The 11068-nt window shown below is 37.4% G+C and overlaps 2 protein-coding genes across 3 annotated transcripts; one reads left to right on the top strand and one right to left on the bottom strand.

The window, feature by feature from the left end:
* Nucleotides 1–2150: 2150 nt before the first annotated feature.
* On the top strand, nucleotides 2151–6029 carry LOC306881852 (interferon-induced protein 44-like). 2 transcript variants are annotated; one of them, XM_079436183.1, is made up of 9 exons: nucleotides 2151–2220; nucleotides 2958–3051; nucleotides 3262–3745; nucleotides 3839–3890; nucleotides 4031–4226; nucleotides 4344–4496; nucleotides 4680–4851; nucleotides 5386–5486; nucleotides 5578–6029. In XM_079436183.1, the coding sequence occupies exons 3-9, from the start codon at nucleotides 3268–3270 to the stop codon at nucleotides 5752–5754; spliced, it is 1329 nt and encodes a 442-aa protein (XP_079292309.1). In that variant the 5' UTR covers nucleotides 2151–2220; nucleotides 2958–3051; nucleotides 3262–3267; the 3' UTR covers nucleotides 5755–6029. The 2 variants fall into 2 exon arrangements, with proteins under 2 accessions (XP_079292309.1, XP_079292308.1); XM_079436182.1 differs by having other exon boundaries at nucleotides 2151–3051.
* Nucleotides 5949–9663, bottom strand: LOC306881857 (rab GTPase-activating protein 1-like). The gene is made up of 8 exons (XM_079436193.1): nucleotides 9485–9663; nucleotides 8645–8713; nucleotides 8390–8500; nucleotides 8181–8285; nucleotides 8015–8098; nucleotides 7857–7928; nucleotides 7568–7759; nucleotides 5949–6799 (listed from the first exon to the last, which is right to left on the bottom strand). Exons 1-8 carry the CDS (start codon nucleotides 9593–9595, stop codon nucleotides 6581–6583), a joined length of 963 nt encoding a protein of 320 aa, XP_079292319.1. The 5' UTR covers nucleotides 9596–9663; the 3' UTR covers nucleotides 5949–6580.
* Between the last annotated feature and the right edge of the window lie 1405 nt (nucleotides 9664–11068).

The following is an 11068-nucleotide window of genomic DNA, read 5'->3' on the forward strand; positions in this document are numbered from 1 at the left end:
AGGTACCATTTAGGTTCAGATTTCATAGTGTTTTCCGTGATGGAATCCTCCCATGATATCTGGACTGAATTTAACCCTCTATAGGAGTAATTGTGAATTTACAGCTTAAAAAATAATAATGACTTTATATTTTACATATATTTAGGAGTAAAATAATTTTCCAAAATTTGTTTTCTTCACCTGACCTTTGACCTTTTTTTAAGGGATAATAATTTTTTTATAATTATAAAAATAGCCATATAAAAAATAATACAGCTTTCCTGTAGCTCAAATAGTAGAGCATGGCGCTAGCAACGCCAAGGTCATGGGTTCGATTCCCAGGGAAAGCAAGAGCTGATAAAATGTAAAAACTGTAACATGAATGCAATGTAAGTCGCTTTGGATAAAAGCGTCCGCTAAATGCATAAATGTAATATAGTAGTTATTGTAAAGAAAAGAACGGGAGGAAAATATGCAACGTTGCTTGATGATTTTGCTTTGGAATCTTCAGAAAACTTAAACTCGATATTTCTCAGTCAACTCTGCTGACTCTTTCGCCTTAAAACTCATCATTTGCTCAGTCATTTTTTGTCCGATTCCAACAAACCATATATCATTTTGAAGGTATTTTAATGGAGAATGTGAAAATAAAAATAAATTTTTGAAAAATTGCTCATTACCGACTCATTTGCCAGCACGAGTCACACACACACACACACACACACACACACATGTTGGTTTTTGTGGTTTATGGGACTCTCCATAGGCGTAATGGTTTTTATACTTAACAAACTGTGTGTGCTATTGCCCTACACCTAAACTTACCCCTCACAGGAAACTTTGTGCATTTTTACATTTTCAAAAAAACACCATTTAGTATGTTTTTTAAGCCTTTTGAATTACGGGGACATGGGCAGTGTCCTCATAAACCACCTTCATATTGTAATACCTCTGTCATACCCATGTCATTATACAAATGTGTGTCCTCATAAACCACATAAACATGCACACAGACTATAGGCTCCCTTAAAATCACTAAAAGGGTGTCGTTCATTTTAGTTCATCGCGATCTCACAAACTTTTGTTATAATTTACGAAGTTCTCTATGCTGCACAGTGGAGCTCTTATTTACATCGCGTCTTACACTTAATGAGATTATTCGTACGGAACATAAACACCTGAACAAAAACTCAAATTTAAGCGGTAACGTAGACTAACCATGTTCCGTACAAAACGATGTTCCGTACAGATGCCGTTTTAGCGCCGATTGCTGAATAAATACTTCCAGGTCGTACATAAACTATATATCTGTGTAATCGTCATTTTTCCATCTTTCACCTCCAATCAAGACAGAGACCCACCCGCGGTTTGTTTCAGTGAGATTTGAGTAAGTTTGCTAGGTGCGCCCACTGCGCTTGAAAATGGACGGTGGTGGGCAAGTTGCACTTCAAAACTGCAGCTTGGGAGGGAGACAACTAGAGCAGCGAAAATGTACATTTCTATTTAATTTATGTTTCTCACAGTACTAAAGTCTGTACGAAATGAATATCATGTTATCACAAATGGTTAAATGTTCCCTTTTATTGAATAAATGTTTTGAAATTTTAATTTTTAAACGTCGATTGCGGATGATGACCACTTAGCGCCACTCTCACACGCATCTTGATCATTATGTTTAGAAGTTTTCACATTGGTTAATCTTTTTTTAATTTTAAAATCAGTGCAAATTGTTTGCCCTTGTCTTCAGAGATATGGAAATGTTATTCACTAATGTTTCACATGGTTGATGCTTAACTCACATGCCATAATTAATATCATGACACAATCATGCCTAACTCGCATGGTCCTTTATTAAAGCAGCAATTAACTTACATTTTAAACAAATAAAAAGGTACTCATCTTTTTTTATGAATTTTAATGATGTTTTCATCATTTAAAATAAATAAACAGCTCACAGTTGAGCAGTTAAATGTAAATTTTCGCCGATGAAATCAAGTTATGCGCGCTGTACGGAACATCATTATAAGCCTGTACGGAACACCGTTAAGCCTTACCATTTTCCGTACACTGGCGGAGGTGGTACTTTTCCCCACTTTTCTCAAAAACTATTGGTCCTAAAGACATCAATCAAAGTGTGGACTGTATAATGGGTATTCCCCCAGAGAAGGATCACACAAACATGCTTGTCTGTCTCTCGACAACGTCGGAATGGTCGCTGTTGTGCGGCGAATAGCGAAAAGTGTACGGAACATGGTGGATTCTATCTTAAACGCCTCTGATTTGCGGTTAGGTTCAAGAAATCAACAGATATGTCTGTGATTGGATACAATGCTTAATGCTGCAAAAACACGTTGAAATAGAAACCGATCTCCAGAGCGCATAACACGCTGGATAGTTTGCCAAATCTGCAATAAAATGCCATTATTATTACAGCTTTAACCGAGGGTGTTTTTGATTTCGTTTGAGGGTGCTTAGCACCTCAAGCACCCCCGTATAACAGGGCCATAGATATCTATACTGTCAGTATATATATCTATGTAACAGTTACCAAAAATGTGAAGCACATGGCTAATAACTTTTTATTTTACTGGTTGAAGGGTATGTGATTTGACATCACTAAAATAAAATGTTGTTGGTTGAACATTAATATTATATTTTAGATGCAATTTTCTTAGCGTCATTTATTAATGCCGATATCCCATTCCCAGCATAGTTTGCACATGTCTTGACAGGTGAGAGTTGATCAATGAGATCGACTGCAGGGCGGGGTTTACGCCCAAATGTTGTGAAGAAGTCAGGCATTCAAGGGTCACGATAAAACATTTGGAAATTGGGATACAACGAAGTGTCACATGCACTGTATGAGTGTGGATATATTAAGTAAATCAGTATATTTAATCTAGAAACGATTACACTGTAACCTGGCACAAGCGATCCTGCGCCGCCACTCAAATTACGTTTTATTTTTTATGACGTAGGACGTAAGTTTCGTTTCTGGTCAAATGACATTCATCTGTTTCGGGGTCCCGACTGAGCGAAAGAAAGCAGTCGAATCCGAAGTCTTGTACTAAGGTGAGCTGATTTAAATCAACACATTTATTTTGCATGGTTATATTAATGTGACTATTTTAATTCTTTCACATAAACTTGTTTGGAGGGAATAATCTATACGTTGTACTTTCCTGTTTGTGTAGTAGCCTACATATTTTTAAAATGACATTTTCTTTCTATTTTGTCATAACAGCATGCTTTAAAAATAGTTTATTGAATGTTTGTTTACAGATCATTATGAGCACAGTGACATCCAGCTTGAATAAATGGCAGAGGAAGAAGCTCTGCTCATTGTTCAGCCATGCCAACCTCAGCCTGCTGTTCAAAGCCAGTGTGCATGGCTATAATGCCACTGCATTTCACCAAAAGTGTAATATGCAGGGACCAACTGTTATTGTAGCTTACAACAAGTCTGGATATGTTTTTGGAGCTTTCGCTAGCAAGGATTTTCGTCAAACCAACCAAAATGTAGTGGATGACAAAGCTTTTCTCTTCAGCTTTAATGACAAAGAAATGAAAGAAGATCCTCTGCGTGTGCTCAGTGGAAATCCGCAGTATGCTTTCACTGACAGTGGTCCAAACTTTGCCTCTTTGGTATTTCTGTACAATAACACAGTCACCGTCTACAGTAATCCAGGAACATACCAATTTGATCCACAGAAGATGCATGGAAATGACTTACAGCTGACAGAATGTGAGGTGTACAGAGTGGAAGGTTTGTATTATTTTGTGCTACTTTTCAGATAATTGCTGAGAGCAAGAAAATGGTTGTGTAAATAACTTGTGCTCTGGTTTGGATTCTCACCAGATTGTGGAGGACTCATGGAGAAACCATGGAGAAATGTGCAGTGGGACTCTGAGTGAGTAAAGCAAACTAAATTCACTGTCTTCTGTAATAGTACAGATGTTACTTTAGTCTGTTTTCATTTATTTAAAAAAAAATGCTTCTGACTTACTGTTTTCCTAGAAATGCAAAATTTGACAATGGTAATGTTTTTAGGAGAAGGAAGGTGCTTTTAAGCACGATCTCTGGCTGGAAGCCTTCTGTTAGCTCAGTCAAACAGGCTCGGCTTCTTCTGGTGGGTCCTGTTGGTGCTGGGAAATCAAGCTTCTTCAACTCCATCAACTCTGTGTTCAAGGGTTATGTGAGCAGCCAGGCCAACTCTGGCACTGCTGGCACCAGTTTGACTACTCAGGTAGACATGATTTTTCCTCCTCTGACATTTTTCGGAGTTAAATATTGTGCAAAGTATTAGTTATACAAAGTTTCTGTATGTACATGAAAATAATTGGCATATGTTTGTGGCATGTAGTTTCGTACCTACTACATCAAGCCATGCAGCGGTGTCAGCCATGTTCCCTTCTCTTTGTGTGACTCGATGGGTCTGGAGGAGGGTGTGAACACTGGTCTGGATGTAGATGATTTTGCCAGCATTTTGAAGGGTCACATTCAAGACAGGTATCAGGTGAGAACTTTAGGTAAAGGGTGATCGTAATCAGTAATAGGTCTGGCAGATGTTTTACTAGCTAATTACAGGAATAAAAAATTCATGGGCTTTACATTTATTGTAATGAATTGCATTTTTAATTAAATATTTTCTGTCTCACGTCTTAGTGATTTAAAGATATTCTACATGTTTCTTTCTCAGTTTAACCCATCGATGGCCATACAGCCTGACTCCCCTCATTTCAATAAATCTCCTGGCTTGAAGGACAGGATTCACTGTGTGGTGTATGTGATTGACACCTGCAAAGTCAAGCTCCTCTCTGACAAAATGATCAACAAGTTTGCAGTTTTTCGAAGGAAAACCAACCAGCTGGGTAAAGGATTAACAGTAATTAAGCAGATTTGAATTAAGTAAATTGATAAAGTGACATGAGTGTATTGTATGAATTAAATTATGGAAATTCAATTTACTGGACACTTATTACAGGGCAACCTGAAGTTAAAGGGATAGTCCACCCAAAATTCTGTCATCATTTAGTCACCCTTATGTCATTCCATACCTGTTTGACTTTCTTTTTTCTGTGGAACGCAAACAAAGATATTTTGAAAAATTCAACTCCCATTGTCTTCCACTGTAGACAACAATTACAACAAAAAGGTTTGGTTATCAACATTCTTCAAAAAATCTTCTTTTGTGTTCAGCAGAAGAAAGAACTGCTTACAGGTTTGGAATGGCATAAGTAAAGATTTTTAATTTTTAGATTTAAGTCCCTTGCTCAAGAGCACCTCTTGTGGGGTTTGAGTGTACTACTAGCATAAATATTTAACCACTATGGCTACATCACCCACAGGATAGCAATCTCTGGGATTTGATAACATATACAGTAAGGTGTTGTTCTGTACTTCAGGTATTCCTCAGATGGTTTTGCTGACTAAGGTGGATGAGGCCTGCCCCTTAGTGGCGGAAGACCTGAAAAATGTCTACCAGAGCCACTACATCAACAAAATGGTACAAATTAATATATGACTTGGTCAATATTATGTACTATTTTGATTCACATATTGTTCTTGAGCATTTCTGATTAACTATTTTGTGACAGATGCAGGAGGTTAGCACTCAACTTGGAGTTTCTCTGTCTGCAGTGGTTCCAGTGAAAAACTACTGCCAAGAACTGGAAATAGACTCTCAATCTGACATCCTGCTTCTAAATGCTGTGGTTCAAATGCTCAGAGCCGCTGAGGGCTTTTTTGATGATCTTTACAATGCAGAAGAGTAGAGCTTAGCCTTATTTCCCTGTCTGACCTAAAGGTTATGAATGTATATATTAGCATCGTTTCTCCGTGTTTACATTTACATTGTTTTAGGTGATGTTCATCTCTGTTTATCTGTTACGAGGTCCGTTGATTTCTTCTGTTGCTCTGCTCTGAACATGCAAACCATTTGTGATCCAAGACATGTAACCAGATGGCTAATATTCAAAGCTTTATTGTCAGTTTGAGTGAACAATTAATGGTTCTGAATTAAAATAAAGGCCCTATTGCAGTTATATTGAAATTGTCATTACTTCATTAAGTTTATTTGTTGGAAAAGATAATGAAAGAAATGCATTTACATTGTTCAGTACCAACAGTGGACCATAAAAGCATTAGAAGACAACTATACCTTAAATTATTACCTTAAATTTTGTACCTTATCTAACCCTCAAAAATATTTTTATTGATGTAACCGAGTTAGGTGGATTTGGTGAACTAGTTCACTTAGATGTTGCCACATCAAGCACAATTTGTAGGTTAACTGGCAAAACACTTATTATAGTGATGATTTTTGTAATACATTATGCTTGAACGCAGTGATACAAAAAATTCATGTAGTCTTCATGTGAGATTGCCTTAAGAGCAACTGATCTGTTGCACTCATCTCTAGAGGGGCAGATATTGCTTCCTGCTGTCACCCATTCTTTGAGAATCCTCTCATTCCCAGTGTTTGCAACCATACGGATCTATAATGTCCGCTTGTTTGAGGGAATTCTCATCATTTGTGAGACGCATTTCAGGAGTGCTCTCATTAAATACTTTTCTTCTCCTCCAGTATGCTAAACCTTTTCATACTTTGGCTGCTCTCCCCTCTCGATGGGCCCAGGAGAGCCTTCTGGTGACCCAGCTGGAGTGGGGGTTATGAGCGGGGCTCCAGGCAGGATCTGTTTGAGATGAGTTCTGATGGCCGCTGGCAGCTATCCTGAAAGAGCCCAGCGTTTTTCTGAGCCATGTGTTTTTAGCAGCCTGAAGTTCAGTCATCAGAACTGCATTTTGGTGTTCCAACTCCTTGGGAAATCAAGATGACAGACAAATGATGAAAAAGTTAAATTCAATTTGTAGTATACATCTAAAGTCATTGATAAGACACATTAATAACACATAATAAGCTTCGATTCATTAAAGGTACAGTAAGCGATTTCTGAGAAACGCTGCTGAAAGTGGATCAGACCAAGCACCAAAAACACTTCTAGCCAATCAACAATAAGGGGAGTATCCAATCATAATAGAGGAGGTGCCTGTTGCATGTAGCATGTTTGTGAATTTAGGGGCGGAGCTATCATTGGGGTGTGATCCTTTTGTGTGGGAGCATGTTTGTTTTGGTTATTTCAAATATCAACAGCATATCCCAGAAATTGCTTACTGCACCCTTATTTTTAACAGCATTTATCTATGTTAATGTTAATAAATTTACTATGGCTCATTGTTCACTCTCAGAAAAACAGTAAAAAAGCTATCACTGTTGCTGTACCTTTTAGAAAGTTAACATTTTAGGTACTGATACAGTACATACCTTTAAGGTACATATGTGCACTCTTTAAGGGTAAATAATGTACAAATGTGTACCTTTTGAAAAGGTATCGCCCCAAAATTTAACCTTACTGTAAAGTGTATTATATTTATACAGTTAATTATTTTTACATTTTATGTAATGGATAAAAGAAGTTTCCTCCAATGTTAAACAAGAAAACTTCTAATATTCATTTTCTTGGTTAATTAAGAAATACTTCCAGATTTAGAAGTGTTAATAATAACAAAAAGACTCTTTTGCGTTACCTGTATCTTGCATTTGGACTCCACCATTTGTAGCTTGGTCTGGGCCAGCTCTCTCTCTAACTCTTGGACCTGTTCTCTGAGAGAGGTCTTCACTTCATCCTGAGCACTGGTATCTTCATTTTCAGAGCACAGCTGAACCGATCCATCAATACTAAAGATGTGTCTGCACTGCCCACACTCCAGCATCTTGCTCTGAAAAAGTATCATGTACAGTTTCACTAAATATCATGCCATTAAAGTAAGACTAATGGTTAAGATCAAGGTGCTTTGAGGTCAGTCTCTTTCTTACCTTGATAACTGCCAGATCTTTGTCTGCTTGAGCTTTCTGGTTTTCAAGCTTAGCGTTCAGTTGAGAGCAAATCTAAAAGATGCAAGAAATTGGGCTGAATGTTAGCATCAAATGCAATAATGTTTATTGAATGTGTGGAGTTCTAATTGAATGTTTACCTGCTTATAGTCAGCAATGATGTTGTTTGATCTCTTAATATCTGCTTCTGCTTTGTCCAGCTCTTTCCTAAACATCTCTTTCAGCTGTTGAAGACATCAATACTTTACACAAGGCCAGAGATTGTCCAAACACTTTATTGTGAACATCAGTGACGTTAAAGCTTACCTGTGAAGCCTCCTCCTCCTTTCCCTTTTTCTCCTCCTCTGTAATCATCAGAAGCTGTTTGGTTTTCAAAAGCTCTTTGGTCAATTCATCCACCTGGTCCTCGGTCTGAAAATCACAGCAGATGTATCTAAACATACACAGCAAATCAAACAGAAAATGAAACTGGCCTGTTGCGTATGACATCCATGGCTCGTAATAATTTGACAGACCTGATCTAGAGCGTTCCTCAATGCAATCTTGCTGGTGACGAGTTTTTGTGCAAGGCCATCATTCTCCTGCTCCAGGCGCAAGCTGGTCTCCTGAAGCTTACGGTTTTCTCTCTGGAAAGAGAAAGTATTCTTTCATTCCACAGATCTAAAACCCAATGCATGATTATGCAATTTTCACAAAGCGTAAATGTTGAAAGACTTGTGTTGTGGAGGAGGACTGAATCTTTTTGTTTTCGCCAGGGTGTGATATCTTACCTCGTACCTGTCGAGCGGGTCTTCTGGCTGCACCTGGTTGTCTCTTAATTTTGGCTTTTTAGAGGGAACCTGTTCAAAAAGAAGATTCAAAGACACTTTGGAACATTTCAGGTGTGCAAACTCTTAAAGGCATGAAAAGAATAATATATTATACAATAATAATTGCAGGATTGATGTGAGCTTTATTTCTTGAAATTTTGATTATTTTTTATTAATTTCTGTTTAAATACACTAATTATATATATTACAATAGAATATCTGAATTTATACAGTATTTATGACAATATTATAATATGTAATATTTAATTTTTAAATGTAATTACATTAACCTATTATATACATCTATATGTATGCATTTATGTATATGTGTGTGTGTGTATATATAAAATATCTAAATGAAAATATGATAAAATAACAATGTAGATAATTTATTTCACACACACACACACACACACACACACACACACACGCACACACACACACACACACACACACACACACACACACACACACACACACACATATACAGTGTGTGTATATATATATATATATATATATATATATATATATATATATATAATGTAAATGAATAAATTCATGAAATTTTTGGAATAAATTCCAAAAATAATTTTATTTTGTACAACATGTATTTATTATAATATTATATATAATATATGTTCGTTAGCACCAAGCCGTAAAGGATCGCAAAAAGTAAATGATCGCAAATGCACTAATATTTCAACATTGTTGTAAAGACATTTGAGTCAAAACATGCTATCGTGCTACGCCTTAAAAATTCCAGCATCCAGCAAACATGAGGTCAAAGGCTGCTGAACTTACCACTTGCTTTGGTAGAGTCTCCACTACTAGACTAGCCAGGATCTCCTCCTCTGACATCTGGTCAATAATATGGGCATCATAGGCCACAGCAATAGACACTTCTTCCATCATTTTGGCAGGTGAGCAGAATGCAAGCGATCTCTAAATACAAAGTAGGCAGCTAAACTTGTCTGGAGAAATGACAACAGGTTTGACAGGCAGCAGTTTATATCTGTCTGTCTCAACGCAAGCCCTGCCCCAACGTAAGACTATGGGTGGGGATTCATTTCAGTCCACCTTTGTCCTCTGGATCTTCACTTACCTAATAAGCAGGTACCAAGACTCTTCCAACTGCTCCTATTCAACTTCCTTGCAGTATTATTCCACAATCCAGCAGCCAATGCTAATTATTTCCACACACAATTTCCTCATTGCTGAAGCAGAACTCAGTTAAATATTATTAAAATGATTAATCCAACACAAGTAGGACCTGGAACAGATCTATTTTTCAGAAGAGCTTTTACCATCACCGTTTAGACTTTGCTAGCCTGCCTGCGGGTTCAAGCTCAGGGCAAAAGACTGTGAAATTGAAATTCTTGCTGTAATCCTGTAGGTCGCCTCTTTCACAAAAATCACTGTGGTTTTCCCAGGACAAGCAGGTGCCAGTACATTCCTCCATTCCTTAAGCTGCTTATATCTGGCCGCTGTATGTTCAGCAGGATTGATGGAGCCTGTGAACTGTTTTTATCATCTCACTGCAGCTTCAGGGAGGCATAATGCAGATATCAAAACTGGTTAAAAAGCAGTGGAGTTTCTTGTAAAACTATGTTTGCTTCTTTGTCTGTAATAGAGATAATCTGTTGGTCATCAGTCTGAACAAGCTAATAAGAGAGAAAGAGAAGGGGAAAAAGTGAACAGAAGTGGGGGAGGATGTTATTAGTAATTGAAAGAAGGGAGGAGAAGAGAGCAATAAAGACAAACAGCAAAGTGTCATGGTGTTCAAAGGTTCTTGTATTGGAGGAGGTGCCACCTCTCAGTCTTCAGGTTTCGTCATGATCCTGTGAAGCAAACAAACGCACAACTCTCCCCAGGGGGAGTGACTCTCTCATTCGTTAGTTAAGTGTGCTGCTTATTATGGCTGAAAACTCAGAGGGAAGCTTCATCATGCTGAGAGTGAAATTCTTTACATTTGGTGAACTGCAGTGCAAATGAGATGCATGAAACAGCTATTTGTTTAACAACATCTTAAACTGGTCCTTCAAGTAGTTTAACACAATACACAGAGATAATGCAGTCCCAGCCCTGCTTGGCACTCCCAAATGTCTTCAGCGCTTTAAGGTGTAAAAGTGAAAGAACAGGCTACAAATTGAAGTGTAAGTTAAAGATGGTAAAGCAGTGGCTCTGTACACTACACCATTCAGAAGTTTGGGGTCAGTAAGATTTTTTAAAGAAATTAATAGCTGCATTAAGAAAGCATGCATCAAATTGATAAAAACTAACAGTAAAACATTTACATTGTTTGGAAAAATCTATTTCAAATGAGTGCTGTTCTTTTGAACTTTCTATTGATCAAAGAATCCAGAAAAAAATGTATCACGCTTTCCA

Source organism: Barbus barbus (genome assembly GCF_936440315.1).
Source record: "Barbus barbus genome assembly, chromosome: 15".
Classification (NCBI taxonomy): Eukaryota; Metazoa; Chordata; class Actinopteri; order Cypriniformes; family Cyprinidae; genus Barbus; species Barbus barbus.